This window comes from Solanum pennellii, chromosome 7 (assembly GCF_001406875.1).
Source record: "Solanum pennellii chromosome 7, SPENNV200".
In the NCBI taxonomy this organism is placed as follows: domain Eukaryota; kingdom Viridiplantae; phylum Streptophyta; class Magnoliopsida; order Solanales; family Solanaceae; genus Solanum; species Solanum pennellii.
The window spans coordinates 75,501,823-75,522,520 of record NC_028643.1 but is presented as its reverse complement, the minus strand read 5'-3'; the positions used below and the strand labels follow the sequence as shown (position 1 = coordinate 75,522,520).

The 20,698-nt window shown below is 31.0% G+C and overlaps 2 protein-coding genes across 2 annotated transcripts; both read right to left on the bottom strand.

Annotated features, from left to right (window-relative positions):
• Nucleotides 1-6,078: 6,078 nt before the first annotated feature.
• On the bottom strand, nucleotides 6,079-6,708 carry LOC107025654 (VQ motif-containing protein 10-like). Its single transcript, XM_015226418.2, has one exon. It carries the CDS (start codon nucleotides 6,570-6,572, stop codon nucleotides 6,243-6,245), a length of 330 nt encoding a protein of 109 aa, XP_015081904.1. The 5' UTR covers nucleotides 6,573-6,708; the 3' UTR covers nucleotides 6,079-6,242.
• A 6,012-nt stretch (nucleotides 6,709-12,720) lies between these two features.
• On the bottom strand, nucleotides 12,721-20,383 carry LOC107024123 (polyadenylate-binding protein-interacting protein 8). Its single transcript, XM_015225024.2, has 10 exons — nucleotides 19,639-20,383; nucleotides 18,003-18,113; nucleotides 17,869-17,913; nucleotides 15,553-15,625; nucleotides 15,353-15,465; nucleotides 15,153-15,212; nucleotides 14,937-14,984; nucleotides 14,786-14,854; nucleotides 14,336-14,397; nucleotides 12,721-13,099 (listed from the first exon to the last, which is right to left on the bottom strand). The coding sequence occupies exons 1-10, from the start codon at nucleotides 20,011-20,013 to the stop codon at nucleotides 13,042-13,044; spliced, it is 1,014 nt and encodes a 337-aa protein (XP_015080510.1). The 5' UTR covers nucleotides 20,014-20,383; the 3' UTR covers nucleotides 12,721-13,041.
• Nucleotides 20,384-20,698: the final 315 nt, after the last annotated feature.

Genomic DNA, 20,698 nt, shown 5'->3' with positions numbered 1-20,698 from the left:
TTCCCCCCCCCCCCCCCCCCCCCCGAACTTTTTTTAAAATGAAATAAATATCTCCTTAAAATGCTATAGTCACTCCTATGTCTTGTGGTGAAATGCACGCACTTGACACGTATTTTTCACCAATTAATCTTTTTCAATTATTTTATTCTCGATCTTCTTTATCCTTTGTTCTATTTTATAATCGTTGTTTGCGAAATTTTCTATTAAAAGAACAAATTAATTTCAAAACTCATGATTTTTAAATAAAAAAAAAATTACCTTGTTACGCTTATTTATAAATAGAGAATTTGTATTATTATTAATACCCAAAGTAATTATGGAAGGATAATCCAACTCATTTCTAGATTCCATAGCAAACTCACACCCCAGAGTCAGTGAATCATCAACTTTTAATTTCGAGTTCATCGGTAAAATTTATAAAAACCACCAACCGTCATTGAATAATTATAATTAAGATCTTGTCGACCGTCCTTGAAGTATCCATCACCACCACCGTTGTCACTACGCGGTGTCGCCTCCGCCTACATCGCCGTGTTGGTGGTAATCGTAGATGTGAATTAACAACCATGACAAAATTTTGACATAAAAAATAGTTAGATAATAAGAAAGAGAAAGAAATAATAAAAATAGAAAGAGAAAAAGCCAATGAAAAAGAAATAAAAAAGAAAAATAGTCAGTTCAGAGTAAATACACTCTTTGTGCAAACTCAGCATTTAAGGAGGTAATTATTTTATTTTTAAATAGTTCAGGGGATGATAGAAAATTCGTGAAGCTGAAATGTGTAGTTGAAATTTCGGGTATAGATTAGAAGAGTTTTAGACCATTTTTTCAAAAACAAACAATGATACAGATGTATTTAAAGTTTATTATCAACAAAAATTATGGTGAAATAGTAAGTACTCCATCAAAAGAGATCTTACGTTGGACTCCCCTTGGCCCTTGAATACAAAGTATCCTTTAATTTATTAGGGAGCAAGTAAATTCGAAACTCTATAAATAGAGAGTATAGTAATGTGCACATATCATTCAATACGAGAAAAATTCTTTTTTTTTTAATATATTCCTGCTATGCTCTTACGAAGGTCTTCACAAGTTAAGCATTCTTCAGATATCATCACAAGTTGATTATTCTGTATATCATCACCATTTCATTTTCTTACTTTTTTTGTCCTCTATTTGTCTTCTATCTTTTCTTTTTCTCATATCATTTTTCTGTAGTTTTTCCTTTATTTGTAATCTTGTCTTCTACCTTTTCTTTTTCTCATATCACTTTTTTTATAGTTCTTTTTGTTGTTGACTTTTTACGTAATTTTTTAAACTTCAATAAAAATTTGATTCAAACTAAATCACGAATAGAACTATAAAAATATTAAATTTGAGGCTTTGACGGAAAAAATACTTAGTAAGAAAAATAGTAAAATATATAATTGATTAACTATTTAAATTTTCATATTCGATTTTTCATATTATAAATTCTTTCCCATTTTCCCTTCCCTACCCTAATTATTTTATTATTTTTTTAAAAAAGTAATTAAAAGTCATATATGAACAGAAAAAAATAATATATAATCCCTATGTGTTTTTATTCCTTTTTAATTGTCAGATTTTAACTTGACATACTATTAAGAAAATAATACTATTGATTTAATATTTCACTACAAACAACTATTGACAACGTGGTCGTTGGCACAATCAGTAGACTCAGATAACAACAAGTACATGTTAGTTTTATGACTCACGTTAATATTAGTTTGGCTTAATATTTAATTATTAACTAAATTTTAATTTTAATTGAATAAATATGGGAAGTTACTTGTATGTATGGAAAAGTGGGGAAGTTACTTAGTAATTTTCGACTATCCATTAAGTCTTCCACTGCCCATTAAATGAGGAGTCACTTGTTAGTTTTAAAACTTTCTATTATCTTCACTACTCACCATGATGAAAATATAAGAATCATGTTAAAAACACTTTTATTTAAAGGGTCTTCTCTCTACCATAAAGTTATAGTTTTATCCATCAAAGTTATTCATAAAGTATAAGGTGAGAGAGAGAAACAACTTCTGAAGAACAAAAAGAAAGTAAAGATTTCCGCTCAATTCAAGTCAAGATACTTGAAAATCACTATGGCTGATTCATGTATGTATTTTTTACTGAATTATCATAGTAATAGATTTATATGAAAATCATATAGTTTTACGATCATGAATAATTGTTAGAATTTTTGGATGCACAGATTGTTAATGTTTTCACAATCATAAAAAAAAGGGCAAATTACATAAATCAGATACTTTTAAGGTAAAATTACAATCTATCCTTTAAAAGTTTATAATTGCATAAATTCCTCAAACGGATGCAATAATATAAGCGTTGATACAATAAAAAGAGAGTTGGATACATAAATAACCAAAAAATTAAAGCGCTGATACATTAAAAAGAGGGTCGAATATATGCACTGATACATTAAAAAGAGGATCGGATAGATTAATGGAGGGTCTGGATACATTAATGGCCAAAAATCAAAGTGTTGATACATTAAAAATAGGTCCAAATTCATACATTGATAAATTATAAGAGGGTCAGATATATTAATGACATTTTTTACTTAAGAGAAAAATCAGGAATACTGGATATTTGTAGAACTTATATGGAATAATGGTAATAAGTAATCTAAAATGTAGGATATATGTAATTAATTCTAGAAAAAATAATCCTAACATGTGGTATCAGAGTCTGGTTCAAGAACTAGTAATTTTTCATATAATTAAGTGGTATCAGAGTCTGATTCACTATCATGATGTATTTTATTTCGAAATTATGTGTATGAGATTAGTTAATCATCTAAGTTTGAATATCTTATAAAATTTTAGTTCAGTGAAAAAAATAACTACTCCCTATGTCCCTATTTCCTTGTCCATATTTTCTTTTATATCTGTCCCTATTTACTTGTTCATTTTAACAAATCAAGAAAGGACAACAATTTTATTCTAATATGCCCTTATTTAATTCTAGAAAATTTCTAGTACTACTAAGTTGTAATGCATGCTTTTTGGAACAAGAAAATACATTTATTATATTTGAGAAGTTGTATAATCTTTTAAGTTAAGGGTAAAATTGTAACTAACCTATGATAATAATTGATGTCTTAATATGTGTGTCACTTCAAAAGTGAACAACTAAATAGGGACAGAGAGAGTATGACAATTGACCGAAAATTTAACTATTTGACTTGTATCATGTCCATATGAAAGAAGGGAATGTGAACATTAATTAGTTTGAAATTATAGAAATAAAGATTTTCTTGTTATATAGATTATTTTTTAAAAAAACAATGAGTAAAATCATTGTACAAAAGTTATTTATAAGATGCGTAGTATGTCTTAAAATATTTTCGCTTGAAAAATTTGAGACGAAATTATTAAGGGATAATGCTATATAATAGCAAATTCATAACCTAAAATAAATGAAGTAGCTACACATTGATTTAATTGTGCTCCATAGCAAACGTTAGTCAAAGTTTGTCAGTCGTCTCTCTCTCAAAAATCTCGCTCGCCACTCTTTCTCTGCTCGCCTCTCTCGCTTTATACACAGAAGTGTATAAATTGTGTTTCTATTTTGTATAAAGCGAGAGAAAATTGTATATACACATGCAAAAACATATATCTTCGTGCTATACACTTAATCATACAATTTACAAACATTTTACTTCAATTCAATTGTAGACAAATGCAAATTTTATGCAAATATTACAGCGAGAAAGGCCAACGAATTATACAATTGTGAATTATACAATTGCAGTGAAATATAATTTTCTCTCGTTTTATACAACAGAAGTATATAAATTGTGTTTCTGTTTTTGTATAAAGCGAGAGAAAAACATATATCTTCTTCCTATACACTTATAATTATACAATATACATACATTTTACTTCGATTCAATTGTATGCAAAGCAAATTTTATACAAATATTGCACTGAAATAGGCAGCGAATTATACAATTGCAATAAAATAGGATTGCGAATTATACAATTGCAATGAAATAGGATAGCGAATTATACAATTGCAGCGAAATAGGCTAGCGAATTGTGCGAATTAGGCTAGCGAATCATACAATTGTATATGTATAGAGAGACCAGCGAATTATACAATTTAGGCCAGCGAATTATACAATTGTATATGTATAGCGAATTATACAGTTATATGTTTGCTATGAAGCGCAATTATGTAAACTTTGTTATAGCATACAAATATGAATTTTTTGTTTGCTATATATGAAAATTGCCTATATAATCATTAATTTTACCTTTGCTATTAAACAGGTCAAAAGCGATTAGTATAATTCTCAATTTTTAATAGTGGTATTTATTCTATTTCAATAAATATTCTTGTACTTTCTTTTTTTTAATTTCTTTGAAAAGAGATTACATCTTTTTATATCTTATAATTTTATAATTTCAATATTTTACCTGACATATTTAGTTTATAATATTAAAAAACATTTGAATACATTACATATTTTTAAAGGCATAATACATAAATATGTTCTTCAACTTGGCTTTATTTCACATTTATGTCCTTCAACTTTGGATATGCACAAGTAGACACTTAAGTTTGTATAAAATTGAAGAAATAGACACAAACGTCCTACATATCATCCTACATGAAAATTTATGTCTTACGTGGTGTCCTACGTGTATTATGACATGTAGGATTCGTGTGTCTATTTGTTTAACCTTATACAAGTTTAAGTAGGCATTTGGCCATGCGATACCATATCATGATATAGTATCGTGAGATGGAATCAACGTTTGGACATGCGATTATACGCTGATTCCATCTCATGATTCCATATCATGAGATGCGATTCCATATTCTCCAAAAATCATGGTATGAATTATATAAGAATACCATATCATGATTTGAGATATTTTAATACAAAAATTGATCCACAAGTTTATATTTTGTTAAAACCCCATATTTATATCTACTAACCATTTATTTCATATGTAAATAAAGTTTATAATCATATCATTACTTTTAAAATTTATTATTCTCACCGACATAAAATTTATTATTCTCACCAACATATAGTCACTTTAACTCATATCAATCGATTGTTAAAGTAATGAAATATTTATGGTTTATGAGCATGAAAATATACTTGCAGATGATATTGACCAAACAAATAGCTCAAAGTAACAATGTTAGTTCGTTTTGTCGGTCACATGATCAAGAAATGCAAGTTCAACGTGAGAAAATTGTTCGTTATATGTGAAAGGATTATATTAAAGACTGGTACACTACAATTTATGTTCTATTTTTTATTATTATATTAAAGTTAGATTGGAGAATAAATAACTTTGTAATAATTTATTATACTATTGTATAAATTTTTGTTTATTTGATAAGATTGAATAAACAACTGAGACTATTTTAATAGTTTTACAACTTATGGGATTTTTGTGTTTATGAGAAAATATAGAACACAAATTTCATATCACATGTCCAAACAAAAATTCAATTTCATCGCATGATTTCATATCATAATACCATATCGCATGGTCAAAACGGGTCCTAAGTGTCTATTTATGCGCATTTAAAGTTGGAGGGTATAAATGTAAAAAGAAATTAAGCTAAAGAGTATATTTATGTATTATAACTTTTTTAAATTTAAGACTATATGATTATATTTTTTTCCCTCGTTTTCTTAAACTCCATTTCTAATCAAACTATAAAACAATAATTATCAAAGACTTAATAAGGACGTTTTAGTAAACTATTCAGAATCCCCTCACCCATTCGTCTTTCGCAATTCGTACTAAGAAATTGAATGATAAACCTCAAAAACAGAAAAAATGATGAAAAGGGAGGAAGAGACCTACATTTCTTTTTTATATAAAATCTGCTTTTAAACTAAATATTAAACATTTTTTCCCTCATCTTCTTATTGAAATTGCCAATACATTAATCAACACTCAAATTGGGACGAAGAGAGCTAGTAACTCTTAACTAGAAAATCAAAAGTAAAAATCCAGAAAATTAGAGAAGAAAAATTAATAAATTAAAGAATGGTATAGGTGTTTTAATACATCATATTCAATTCAAACTTTCAAAAATAGTAGTTCATCTAAAACAAAGAATGAATAAAATACTAGCAGAAATGTTTTAATTATTAGTAACGTAATTCATATACATATCGAGAGTCTTTCGAAAACATTCTCTCATTCATTATACTGAATATGTTATTGTTGTATTTCATCTGAATAAAGACGTAGAAGATCATCTAAAGTAGGTAACTCCTTGAACAACTTGTCAAATTCGTTAAATGACTTCAATCTCCCCAAACTCGCTCCAACATTCTGATCTTCCCAATAATTATTACTCCCGTGGCCGCATTCATCGTACGAAGCTGCCACGGGTGATAGTGGTGGCGGTGGAGGAGCGAAAGCTGACTCCACCGCCACAGTGGAATTCTTGCCAGTTAGTTTTTGAACGACCGATTTGAAACTACTGGCATCCGTTTCTATGTATTGTGTGTTGATTATCACTACTTTCACCGGAATATTTGACATTTTTTTTCTTCTTAAAATTGGAAAATGATTTGATTTTTTTTTTTGGTTGCTGCTTTTGTTTGTTTGATTTTTAAAGATAAGAAGTGTGTGTATATTTATAGAGGAAATAAAAAGGACTTGGAAAGTTAGTACGGCAAACAATTGAAGTGTTATTTTATTTAGTAGTTTTGACATTTAAGAAATTGGCGTCATTAAGGAAGAGTTGACCGTTATGTGCTGTCTGGAAGGACCATAGATTGAGTCAATTGTCAAAGGCACGCATTTGAGAAAAAAATAATTATTTTTACTATTTTTGTTTCTACACGCCCCACGAAATTGCGTCCACTTGATTGGCTTTTGACAACATGTGATGAATTTTTATCGGACTTGGATTGTGATGGGATGGATAAGAATATTTGATAGTATGAGATTCGAGTTTAGAGAATCAAAATCATTAACGTCACTCTAGTAATGGGCTCAAGCAATGCATGAAGTTGGCTTCCAACATAGATATCAGACACTGAATTGAATTAGTTTGTTAAACTCCATATGTTTCATTTTGAAAATCAAATTTTGATTATTATAGTACTTTATGTAGTTGTTTTAAGGAAAAATTACGCGAGTTGACAAACAAAATAATTATAATTTTTTTTTAATTTGTTGAAATGAACAGGTTAAAAGTTTTTTTTTTGTAATACGAGGGTCTAGTAAAAGGTTTCCTTTAAATACTTCTTAAATATATCACAATAAAGGAAATTATAAAAGGTATTTGAGTATATTATGAGAATAAAATTTATCTTACCTAGTAATGAAATGAGAAATATAAAATTAAACTATTTATGATTCTATAAAAATATTACTATTTTCTTGAATAAACTAAGAAAATAAATCTACATCACATGACTTGGAAGTTTGGAATAGCGGGAATAGTAGACCGTAATAAAGACTTGTTATATATTTGTGTATATTCTATATGTCTAAAAATATATTAATATATATTTAGGTGTAAAATCAATAAATTTATATTACATCAAAAAGACCTTCACTCTTCTTACATCATCTTTTTCTTTTATTCACACCAAATTTTTCCCTATATATTTGAAGAAAAAAATAATAAAAAAAGAATGTTCATACAATTTTGAATTAGTCTTTATTTACGTATATAACCTGACCACTGCTGAATGTACTTCAATCTTGACCCATAAATGATAAAACATGTGGTTGTAAACATATACAAATCACAAGCACTAAATTATAGTATGACATTATTTAATAGGTGAGAAAAAGAATAATAATTTTGAAATATCATATTATATATGATTATTATCACACGTTCGATTATGAATATTATTAAATTTAAAATTATTTAGTCCACCATTTTAGTATAAACAATGAGGTATATTATCATATATAGAAAGTGATCAGATACACTAATCTACATTGTATACATTAGTTGTGCATTGTATGGCTATTCGTCATGTGAAATATAAGAATGTAAGACTTGTAATGCATTTACTAATTAATTAAAACCATTAGATTACAAAGATAATCCTTTGTGCAGAAATCAAATTTTGTTTTGTTGAAATAAAATGAGATTCTAAATATCCACTATATAGTGTGGACGACTTTTTCGTGTAAAACAATTACTATATTTACTATTCCCGCCTTATATTTCTTATAACTGGTTTATGCATAACTTGTTTCTAAACCAAACGACTCTAAATTAAGTCTTCCTTTTAAAAAATTTCATAAGCTACGTTGTGATACGATAGATATTTGGTAAAACCTTTTTCTTACTATACTTTACACCATCTCATCGTGTATAATATATGTATTGGGAAATACACTTCTTTCACTTAATCATGATTAATTAATATATAGTTTTCAACTGATTAAATGTTAGTTTACTTAACAATAATCAATTAATATAATTTGACTTATAGTTTGGTGTCAATAATAAAGCTACTAATAGTGGGGTTCTTATAGTACCAAGTTGTGCATGCTGCCAATGGCAACTTGTTCTTTGTCTTTAAAGCTATTTATGTAGCTAGGGACATTAAATTATAAATTTAATAGTTAAACAAATTGAAAGGGTCAATGACTCGTGTCAACTATGTTTCAATATATCTATACGTGGTGTCAAATAAGCAGATTGAACTGAATTTATAAATAATATTAACTTAATAATAAATAAGCTAAATAATTAAATGTAATTTTATTCTTAAGATGAGATGAAATATTTTAAGATTGAATTGACATTATTAAAATTATATTCAATTTGATTTAAATCACTAATTGTAGAATAAAATTTATACCTTAAATTTGATGTCTTTTTATTCATCCGGAAGATGGAATAAATATAAATTAACCTATTTGACTAATGATAATTTTTCACCAACTTGAGGTTGTATTTTGGCATTTAGAAATTATCAAAAGGCCAAAACTTTATTTTCACTTTTATTATTTTTTTCTTTTTAAATTTTATCCCAAAATTTTCATTTATAAAAATAATCTCATTTAAATTATATTCCATATTTTTTTAAAAATAATTATTGTAAAAAGTATGGCCAAAAACACAATTCCAATTTTAAAAATTCTAAGCAAAAAGAAAAAAAATTCATAAACAAATGTCATAGTTTTAATATTATAATTTTAAAACTATATATTTAAAATAACTTTATCCACGAACCAAATAACCCGAACAGTGAGGTACTTAAAGTACCAAGTTGCATGCTGCCAATGGCAACTGGTTCTTTGTGATCTTTAAAAGGGTCAACAATTGTCAACTGTACCTTAACTCAGTATCTACACCCACCAAAAGTCCTTAGTAACTTTTCTTCATGTGTAATATACAATCACTTAACTACTCTGGATAATAAATATATAGTTTCAAAAAAGAAAAAATTGTATATAATAGCAAATTATTAATTCAAATTAAGTGATATAAATATATTTTAATTTAATTGTATCCTATAGCAAACTATAGCTATTTTCGCCACTCTCCTAGTGAAACCTCGCTTGCCACTCTCGTTTGGTGGCAGTCTCGCTCGCCTCTCTCGCTTTTTATATAAACAAAAATGTATCAAATATGTTTGTATAAAGCGAGAGAAAATTGTATAAATACATATATTTTCATTGTCCTCTCTCCCCTCTCCCAGATCTCGCTCGCCACCCTCGCCTCTCTCACTTATACAAACAGAAACAAAATGTATAAATTGTGTTTCTGTTTATACAAAGCGAGAGAAAATTGTATATACACATGCAAATACATATATTTTCGTCCTATACACTTATAATTATACAATAAAAATACTCCCCTGCCCAATTTCTTTTGCCTTTCTCTCTTTCTCATTTTATACAAGTTCAAATTGTATATAATTTCTCTTTTTCTCGTTTTATACAATTCGATTCAATTGTATATTCCATGCCCAAGTCTCTTTTGTCTTTCTCTCTTTCTCATTTTACACAAATTCAAATTGTATATAATCGTCCTATACACTTATAACTATACAATACAAATAATTTCCCGTCCAAGTCTATTTTGCCTTTCTCTCTTTCTCGTTTTATACAAATTCAAATTGTATATAATTTCTCTCTTTCTCGTCTTATACAATTCATTTTATACAATTCGCTTCAACTGTATATGTATAGCGAATAATACATATATATGTTTACTATAGAGCGCAATTATTCAAACTTTATTATAACATAAAAATACGAATTTTATGTTTGTTATATGTGAAAGTTGCCCTTCCAAAAACAAGAATGAATATAAAAAGGATCATGTTAGTTTCATCTTTGCATAACCCTACAAAAAGTAAATAAATATTTCACTTTATAAAGGTGAAAATCAACCCATGTCTTATAAAGGCAAAGCTTGGAAGGATCATAGATTGTTTCCAAATACAAAAAAGGTACCATTGGGATTCTCCAAAAGAATAGTCAAGAGTTTTGATCAATTATGAATAATTTGTCAATCATTAGTCATTAGGGTTGACAAATGAGGCAATGCATGGTAAGTTTTAAGTTACGTAGAATGATGTCGCTGTCTATCTATTATAATTCACCTTATGTCATTCAATTACGAAAAAAATATTAACTTGTAATATTACAAATACACCTGGTCATATCGAGAAAATAAAAATAAACTTGCCCTTTATGAAAAGATAAACTAAGAATCAATATTATTGATTTACGAAATGGGACGAAGCAAGAATGAGTTAAAGTCTATCATCGCTATTAATTAGTCAAAAAAGTTTCCATTAATTAACAACACATAAAAGTCTTGATCTAAACACCCTTTCTTTGTAATTTCCTATAATTAATTACATAGACATTTACATCGTAGCAATTTTGTCACCAATTATTTCTTGTACGACAAAATTTCCAACACTCTAGGGGATCATGTGGCGCAATATTGTGACATTTTCAACTTTTTAAGGTCAGCCAGACATTATTTATTTAATATTTCATATAAAGCATTTTTCTATTTTCTTTTTAAAAAATATAGTAGTATTATAGTTTAGTGTTTTAATTTTATAACTTAACAATGATATATGTTGGAGTAGACGATGATCTTTTTGGAAAATATATGTTTATTTTTTTCATATCTATTTTATCAAAAGACTATTTAAAAACATTCTTAAAATCTAAAAAAATGATTTCTAGGATGAAAGAAAAAAATTAAGCTATATAAGTGATATCTTAGGACGATTGTTTTCACACACCTTGACACCCCCCCCCCCACCCCATTGCTCGTCCCTCGCACCCTAGGCCCCTTCGATGTGCAGAGACGAATATATGACTTAAAAAAATTTGAGTGCACCAATATTACCTTGATATTTATGATAAACTTAAAATAAAAATAATAAAATAACACTTTAGCTGGATACAAACCTAGACATGGTTAATTATATCCTAATTTCTGTTAATTTGTCAAAATAGATATACATATATATGCATGATTTTTTTCGAAGTTACCAGGTATACGTACACCTACAATCTCCACCTAGAAGGGTGGGTCCGCCTTTGCCCTAGTACCCTACCCCTACCAACTTGATCAACTACCACCCAATCATATCAAGAACGGATTCATAATTTTATTATGAATTCACGTGAACTAAATAACTTTCGTAATTCTATATCAATTTTAGAGTTTCCATAGATATGAGACTATAATTATGTGAACCTCAATTATTATTTTATACGTTAACTTAAAGGAGTTACAGAAATCCATAAACTTCCGTTCTGGAACATCTCTATAGTGTGTCTATTCTCTGGAAAGTACTCCCTCCGTCCCCTTTTACTTGTCCACTTTCCTTTTATCATTATTCCGAATTACTTGTTCATTTTGACAAATCAAGAAAGAAATTTTTTTTAACCTATTATACCCTCAATTAAATGACTAATTACTTTGAAAAATGTAGAACTTTTCATCCCACTTCATAATTAATAGAGATAAAATGATAAACTTACTATGTCATTAATTATTTTCTTAACAAATGTGTCAATTCGAAATTGGACAAATAAAAAGAGACGGAGGGAGTATCTTCAACTTCATTGTCAAATAAATATGAAAATCACTTATCTCTCCAAAAAATATTTGGCTTGACATATTCTCAATGACATGGTCAAGATCAAATTATAGGAAAGCAAAAAAAAAAAAAATGAAGAATGCACTTGAAAATGAAACATATAGGATAGCATCTTAATTAAAGTTCCTTTCAGACCAAGCATACACCTAAGTTTCTAGATTGAACAAAGTTGACAAACTCCAAATTTAACTTGTTGATCGTCAATTCCAGATTCTATATCGAAATAAAAAAAACTCAAACTCTTATTCGGATCACCATGAAAGTCCAACTACATTGCCAGTTGTTGAACTTATGAATCCAAATTTAATTAAACTTCAATGTGAATAACAACGTGTATTTTATTTATAGTATTTTGAAATTTTCGATGTCTATACCTTAAAAGTCTTAAAAGTGCTTTACATAGGTGTTTCCGCCGATAGTTTGATTAAATTTTTTTTTTTTTGCCAACAAATTAAATTTGGAATTACTATAATCAATTATTATAATATTAACTTGAGGTTACTATCCAAAACCATAAATTTCAATTCTGAATTGGTCTATGCATCTAACACTTAAGATCATGTTTCAGAAAAGGATTTCTTTAAATGGTTATCAAAGATTGCCTTCATGCCTCAAACAAAAATACCATCAAGCATCAACCAGCAAGTGCTTAATAAAAGGAAAGTATAGAGCTACTAAAAAGTTGTGACATTTCTGTTAAAAACTTTAAGCTAAAACAGGGTGAACAGTCATTTTCAGTAGTGATAAAGAGTTACCGCGAGCTGAAAGGAAGTGGGAATGAAAAAGACGAAAATTACTGAAACAAACGTTTGTCTCATGTTCCCATCGCGACCTCAAGTCATCCAAGAGGGCTTGCGCTCAACTCTTTCCAGACCTTGATAGCAACAAAGGATTGCCTAATGCATCATGGGGCGAGGAACTCGTGGCCTCACAGGTGTCTTTGAAGGACTCACCCTATGGCATTAGCAAAGTATTAAAGTTAGAAGAGACATTAAACATAAATAGCATTTACATACTCTTGGTAAAAGGAGATGCTGGTTAAAGAATGGAGCACCTGGGGAAGAGGGGAGGGGAGGGGAGGGGTGGACTTAGAAGACGAGACCTTGTGATGCATGTTGCTGAACGAGACTCAAGTACAAATCAGTAGCAGTAAATTTTGTCAAACGCGTAGTGCAAAAAATCAAATATGGTAAAGAGGGTGGGGAAGTCATTATGACTAGTATACGAATAGTACATGTATTTTCTTCGATAATCCCTCTCATCCAACCAACTAAGGGCACCAAACCTTCTTTTTTCCATTTTGTATATGTTAGTTACTCTAATCACTAAAACTTCACAACTGATATTTTCTTCGGATATCAGGGGTGCTTTGTCCAGCTTGCAAGCACTTTGACTATTTCATCATACCGTATATGTCCTACAACCACCGTTGTCAAGGTTGTCTGTCAAGCAGGAGGACTCATACCGTGTATTATAGATGGTATTTAAACCTGAATCTCCAGGTTGGTCTATGTGTCAACCATTAGGCCATCCCCCCATGGGACCTTCACAACCTAATGATCCTATATAATTACAAGAAACAGTAGTTGCACTGACGATCTTAGATTTAGTTTCATAATCTACTCTCAACCTTGTTAGGAAGAGTACTTGAAAGTGGCTATCCATTAACGTATCCTCCAATTTAAATTCTTACGTGTTCAATTTGACTCCGAAATCAATCAAATTAGATCCTCAATGAGTGAAGAGTCTTTCTTCTGGTGCAAAGGGAGTAAGAATTCAGTTTAAATGCTTATATGTGCAAGCAGGCAACTGGAACTGACATATTCACGAGGCTACAGAACACAAACTCACACTAACCAGGGTGTACCAACACAACAATATTCCCTAGACTGAACATGTCCCAACTCCCAAAAATAATTAACAGACTGATACACAATCTAGGATCTGGCATGCACTGCCTGTAACTGTAGCATTATTTTTCAGTTTCAGTTTCAGATGACAGAAAGGCAGAAAGCAGGCAATGTCATAGTATACATTTGGAGAAAGAGAGAAGAAGCTTTTGCTCAAGGGGAACCTTAGAGTGCATGACTCTGTTGATTGGTGCCTATTTGGGAGAAAATAGAACCTGAGATACCAAGCTTAAAAAGATGCAATATCAATTGGGATCAAAGACACTTCTAACTGAAGTACCTGATGCGTTGGGATCCCAAAATCTGTCCGCAACAGTCCAATGCCAAAATTGCACTCTCAGCCTGCACATTTATCAAGTATCTTTTTACATTATAATTCCAGCACCTGTTTAGATCATCTTCAAAATGAAATATTTGATATCATGCTGCAGCTTTTTGCAGGCTAGCATCTTTAGATATACCACTGATAATTTATAGGAACTTCTCTGCTCAATGGCGTCTCTAGAGTGATGGTTGCCACCACATAAATAACAAGGGGAGAAAGAGAAGTACATTCAGAGGAATTACAAAAAAGAAGAAGATCGTGCTGACAATTCCATGACACAAAAAACTAAAATAAGGAAGAGTCATCATCTAGTGACATTATATAATCTATAGATGTGTTTAATGTACCTATTGATGCTATATCTCAACTTAAATCCAAAGAAAAAGAAAAAGATAGTCAACGTACCATAACAAATTCAACAAAAGCAATACGGGTAGAGTGCACTTGATCCCCCAAAAGCCTCAGGCGAGACACCTGCAAAGAGGAGCAGCTTCAGCATCACTTGGGCGAACATTCTTTACACTTAATATGTCAGAAGTTTCAACATCACACTGACCTCACCACATCTTGTTTCAAAGAAATTCTTGACATCAGCTTGAGAAAGCTGTTCAGGATAGAATACAATACATTAAACTTTCAGATGATTATGAAAACAAAAAGTGACCTGAGCCAGATCATTATAACCTATGGATCAGACAGCGGTAATCCCAAAGAAAGATGTACTAAAAAGCATGCAATAACTTCAGAAGATTTCAAAGGCGGGAATTTATACCTTCTTATCAATATTTGTGCAGTAGACTGTCCTGGCACACATCTCACGCTCATCCTCAGACTGCACATAGCATGTACACATAATGGAAAACTAAGCATTTAGTTCCATGACCTTACTTCTATAAGATGAGATAGAACCTCAAGAAAATTATTCCACATATCCATAAACAAGTAAATAAAACGGCACAGATCTGTGCGTACCCTAGGAAGGAATGTAGGATTCACGGGTAGAATAGCAGTTTTTGATGGTAGGACCTTCAGAGGAGAGAACCCTAATATTGTTCCACAAAGGCTAAGTGAACCTCGTGCTGAGTCTGTTAGAATGATTCCACATGACAAGTTAGTTTTGACTTTTCAATGTTCAGCAGTACTAAGAAAAACTTCTATCCCCTCCAACTTACATTCATCAGCGAATTCCACAAAGGCAAAGCGAAGGCGAGAGTGGGGATCACCACAAACTCTGCAGTCAACAACCTATGGAGCAAATGTAGCCAAAAGAAAACACACCAACATTACACTCTTTTTTTATTATTATTATAGGAAGACCACTATTACACTCCTCAATAGATACCCCACACAATTTTCACCAAAGCAACAACAACACACCCAGTGTAATTACACAAGAATTTTCACCAAAAACACAAACATGGATTAATGTCAGTCGAGTTTGAGAAAGAAATGAGGATAAAGAACAATTCAAATGTGTCAAAATGGCATGAAACTTAGCAAATTAAAAGGAAACTAGTCCAACTACGTCAAACAGAAACATAAGCATCGTGACTCACCAACACCTCACAGACTGACAACAAGCAACTCAATCTAGCTTTCCAAGTTACATACAAACCAAACTTTTTGTTGGACAGTCCCATAAATAGTAAAAATAATTGTATGGAATATCTGTATTTTTGAAAAGACAAACCATGAAACGATAATGGTCTTGCAGGGCAATAATCATAAGCCAAACATATTAAACAGTAAAATAAACCATAACCAAAGTGTAAAGAAGCTCTTCAATTGATGATGCAAGTAAGGAGACAAAAGTAAAGTACTGATGTATATTAATTCAAACAGTCTTTAACCAGAATAAGCATCAGCGCACATCGCTGGTGCGTAGAAGACAGTTAAAGCACATTACTATGACACCAAAGTGTAAGCAAAGAAAGAAAGAAGAGAGAAATAACAAGCGAAGTAGTGCTCTTTCGAGCTATAGATGTTGTAGTTCAATATTTCAATATCTAATTGCTTCTCTATATTGTAACCTTCTTTAGAGTCTTCCTAATATGTTGATTTAAGTAAAAATGTAAGATGTACGTTGAAGATATCCAAAAACTGTAAGCCAAAACGAAAACACAGAAATTTAAAGTCCACTCAGAGATGCAGGATGTAAGTGGAAGAACAATAAGATATGGTACTTTATATAATTTAGAAATACTTTAGGTTCATCTTTACATGCTTCTTAATTAGTAACTGGCTCTCACTGGCTATCAGATATACGCTATTTTATTAATTTTCAGGTAGCAGTGATTACATCCTTAGTCCTTACAGTAAATATTCATAGTCTACTTATGTCTTTAGTTAAGCAACTACTTATGTCTTGAGTCAAGCAAAGTACAGTTTTTAAAGAAAATCCAAATCCCACCTGTGATTTGTCCTAGGAGTGAAATGATACAAGTCTCCTTGGTGTTCAGGATCAGCCTAAGAGGAATATGAAAGGAGGCAACTTATATCCGTGTAAAGGTAAAATAAGTGTAATATGAATCAATCTTTTGTTGTGTTTAAGTTATTAGGTTTTTCTTGCTATGTTGCACCAGACTCTCCAAAAATATTGTTGTACGCGTGTCGGATCCTCCAAAAATGCATTACTTTTCAAGGATCCTGCGCACACCGGACTTCTTTTTGGATAGTCCAAGCAACATATATAGTTTGCTTGTGCATCTACCAGCTTCACCTTTAGGCTTCTTCTTTCGTTTTGTATCTCCTCATTTCAGCTTCCTCTTTCCCATGCTTGTCGAGAATTTCTCAGGGGATTAGACTGACAGAATCAACTTTACGAAGCAGCTACTATTTAACTCTAACAAGCTGATGAGGAATTTGAAGAACAACTTTGAGCTACCTTTTTTGACACTGAATTGGCATGACCAGAAAATGAATACATAATACCAGAGCCTAGGCAACATTAACTTTGAGATACCCTTTTTGACTCTTTATGGAGATTGACAAGAAAATAAGTACCTCGGCCTGGTCAATATTTCAGAATATTATGCACAATGTTATTATGATAGTACCCACAGCCAAGAGATAGAAAGAACACTCACCCCTCTACCAAAAAGGTATGTTTGCTGCATGTCATCAGTAATTTGAAGCATATGTCAATGATCAAGATATTTTAACGATACTAATGTCTTAAGCAACCTGACAAGTAATGCTAATCATAGCTCAGTCATAATATTAGACAGTCTAAAGGTTATTGCTTATTTGCAGGTCATGGAATTTAAACATCCTATACAACGCAGATAGAGCAACAAACTAGGACTTGAGGCCTATACTATGGAGTAAAACACAAGCTATAGGCACCCATCTGCTTCAGCGTGACACTTAGCGCATTAATGGTTTTTAGGTTTCTCAATCAATTGAAAGAAGCGCCACTCTGCACTTAAAGCACTCAAGTATCTAACATAATGAATCACAAGAATGTCCAGAAGAGCATCATCACTTACTTGTCCATAAGCGCTAAATAATCCAGCAAGACGCTCTTCTGTTATCTGTGGTGATGCAAAGTCAAAAAGAGGAACTTTTTAAATACAATTTCAGAACATAAATTAAATATAAATGGGCATCCATCCTCACTTACATTGTGATCGATGTCAGAAACATATACTGTCCTCCTAATGCTATCTTCTCTTTGAGCCTTAAAAGCTCTATTGTTCATTCTCCTTCTGCCCTGGTTATGGTTGTTACCTCTCTGCAGACACATTAGTGATAAAATTAGGGAGGAGTCAGCTTGCTGAATTGAGCAGTAAAAATCACTTCCAAAATGGTGAAATGCATTGCCCAATCCACTAGGGTATTTAGTAAATTGTGGTAATTATGATCTGAAACACGATCCTCGAATTGATAAGTATGGAAGGTTGACAACCTTTTATTTTTGGTGAAAAGAAGAAGGAATAGAACAGAATGCACAAATTATAGATTTTATAGGAAGCATGTAATCTATTAGATGTTTTGTCGTAGGTTGAAACGACGTAACTCATTTTTTGGAGGTCTCCAGCATGTCCTCAATGCTGTTGAATACAACTTTTACCTTTATCAAAAAAAAAAGTATGGAAGCTTGAACTTTTCTGTTTATAAAAGAAACTAAACAACAGGACCAGACAAAAGTTTATAAGAGGACAAGATTTGAAGCTAAGGTAGAATTGTTCCTTTGGTAAATTGTGCATCACAGATGCGAAGCGTGAAATCAGCTTCTACAGCCGCTTTGCAGAGGTGCAATGGAAGGATGCTTAAAACATTAACAAGTTCCCCCTCCGGACCACAACTTTTAATTCAATTTATACGAAAAATGACAAATATATTCCCTAATATCTGGTGCACCATACAGAAAAAAGTTTGATGTGGGAACTGCTCAAATCACCAAATTTAATGAAAATGTAGCACTCACAAGTGGACATTTGGATCAAAACGACAAATTCCATCTCGTTCACAACAATCAAAAAAACGTTTTTTTCATTTTTACCAGCTAAGCATCCATAACAATTCTATTAAACAAAAGTCACCAATACCAATAACTGACTCAATGTCAAAAAATTCCATTGACTAACGAAATGCCAACAATTAATTACTCAAGGAAGAGTCAAGAATCAATTTTGACAAGAAAGCTTCAGAATGCAAAAGTCCCTCTTAACTTTGAAATCCAGCCACTACATTCATTCAAAGTACCCTTGATAAATGATCAACAGCCCAAAGCATGAAACTTTTCACAACAACTTATTTGACAGACTGATTACCAAATATCAAGCAGGATTAATGATGCTTCCACATACATTCCCAATATTTGAAATCTCCAAGTAAATCATTTTTTACCTAGAAAAAATGATGAGACTTTCAACCAAAATCATTACGAGCAGCTACATTTCCCATAATTGAAACAAGTATACAACTAATTAACGGATGCACATACGACCTCATAAAAAACCTTAAAACTAAAGGAAAATAAAAATGAGTAAAAAGGGGCAGCCGGGTGCACTAAGCTCCCGCTATACGCAAATCCAAAGAAGGCTGGACCACAAAGGTCTATGCAGCCTACACAGCGAAACTGCAAACTGGAAAAACACTGCGAATATATCAGAATTTCGATTTTATCAAGTGAAATCAAAGAACTAATAATTGCCTAAGTCATGAAACAATCAACCAAATACAATAAACAACATATTAAAATCCAAAACAACTGTTCAGTCAATTTAACTAAATCAGAACAACAGAAACAATACCTTTCCATTGTTCTGAAAAGCATCACCTCCCACTCCCCCAGTCTTAATAACAGGCACAAAATTCTGCACAAAATTGTTCAGAAGCATCTGATCGCGATTAAAATAAGAAGGAACAAACTCCTTCGCCAGTGGATTCAACTTGAGTTTCTTCAACATGTCAACAATATCTTGCATTTTATAATCAGATTTAACATCCGAACAATCCTTCCCCCCATTATCTACAGATTCAGAATTCACATTTTTCTCAGAATTGCACTCAGATTCTTCCGAACCCACATCAGAAAATTTATTATCATCAGCGTTTGACAACAGTGATTGAACAGCCGGAGCCTCAATCACTGCTGTCTCGCCACATACTTGTGCATCAGCCGCCATGGAAATGCACAAAATATATATAAAAAAATACTCAAAATTTACAAAAAAAATCTAAACCCAGAATTGTATGATTACAATAAACGAAAAGGGTAATCAAAAGTTCCAATTTTTATTTATTTTGATTTGAGATTTAGATGATCGGCAAAATGTAATAGTGAAAACCGACTGAAAGTTTGTTTTATATATAGAAAAAGAGGTCAGAAATGGAATGGTGATGAAAGAGAGAGAAGCTTTTGAGGGTTTTTGTTAACAAAATTCGATCAGAGAGAGACTGTTGGAAGGTGATTTTATGGAAATTTCAAGAAGGTAGCTTTGGGTTTTGGCCTTTAGCTAAACATTGTTTTCCCTGTCGTTTTGAAGAGAGAAGAGACTACCATATTATTACGAGTCGGCATTTAAAATTTATGAATTTTAGTACTATTTAATCTCGAGATAAAATAAAAATTAATTATGTATATTTATAGGATAAAATAACACAATAAGTTATTGAAATTAGTTATTTAATAATTATAGAGTTATTTTTATTACTTTTCTTAAATAATGAATTCCAAAATAATTTATTACTCTTCCTTATACATATTTAACTGAATTTGTGAGTCAATGTGCACATATTAATTCAACACTTAATTTTCGCTATTGCTTTTTTATAAAATTATAAATATAATTTTGTAAGTAGTTTAACTTT

What these genes read in the sequence shown, in the direction of transcription:
- LOC107024123 (XM_015225024.2), bottom strand. Translation starts at nt 20,013, where the DNA reads ATGGCGGCTGATGCACAAGTATGTGGCGAGACAGCAGTGATTGAGGCT. An exon ending in TTTCTGACATCGATCACAAT is followed by an intron (nt 17,914 to 18,002) that starts GTAAGTGAGGAT and finishes GCATCACCACAG; the next exon opens with ATAACAGAAGAGCGTCTTGC. An exon ending in TATTTAGCGCTTATGGACAA is followed by an intron (nt 15,626 to 17,868) that starts GTAAGTGATGAT and finishes TTTGCTCCATAG; the next exon opens with GTTGTTGACTGCAGAGTTTG.
- LOC107025654 (XM_015226418.2), bottom strand. Translation starts at nt 6,572, where the DNA reads ATGTCAAATATTCCGGTGAAAGTAGTGATAATCAACACACAATACATA.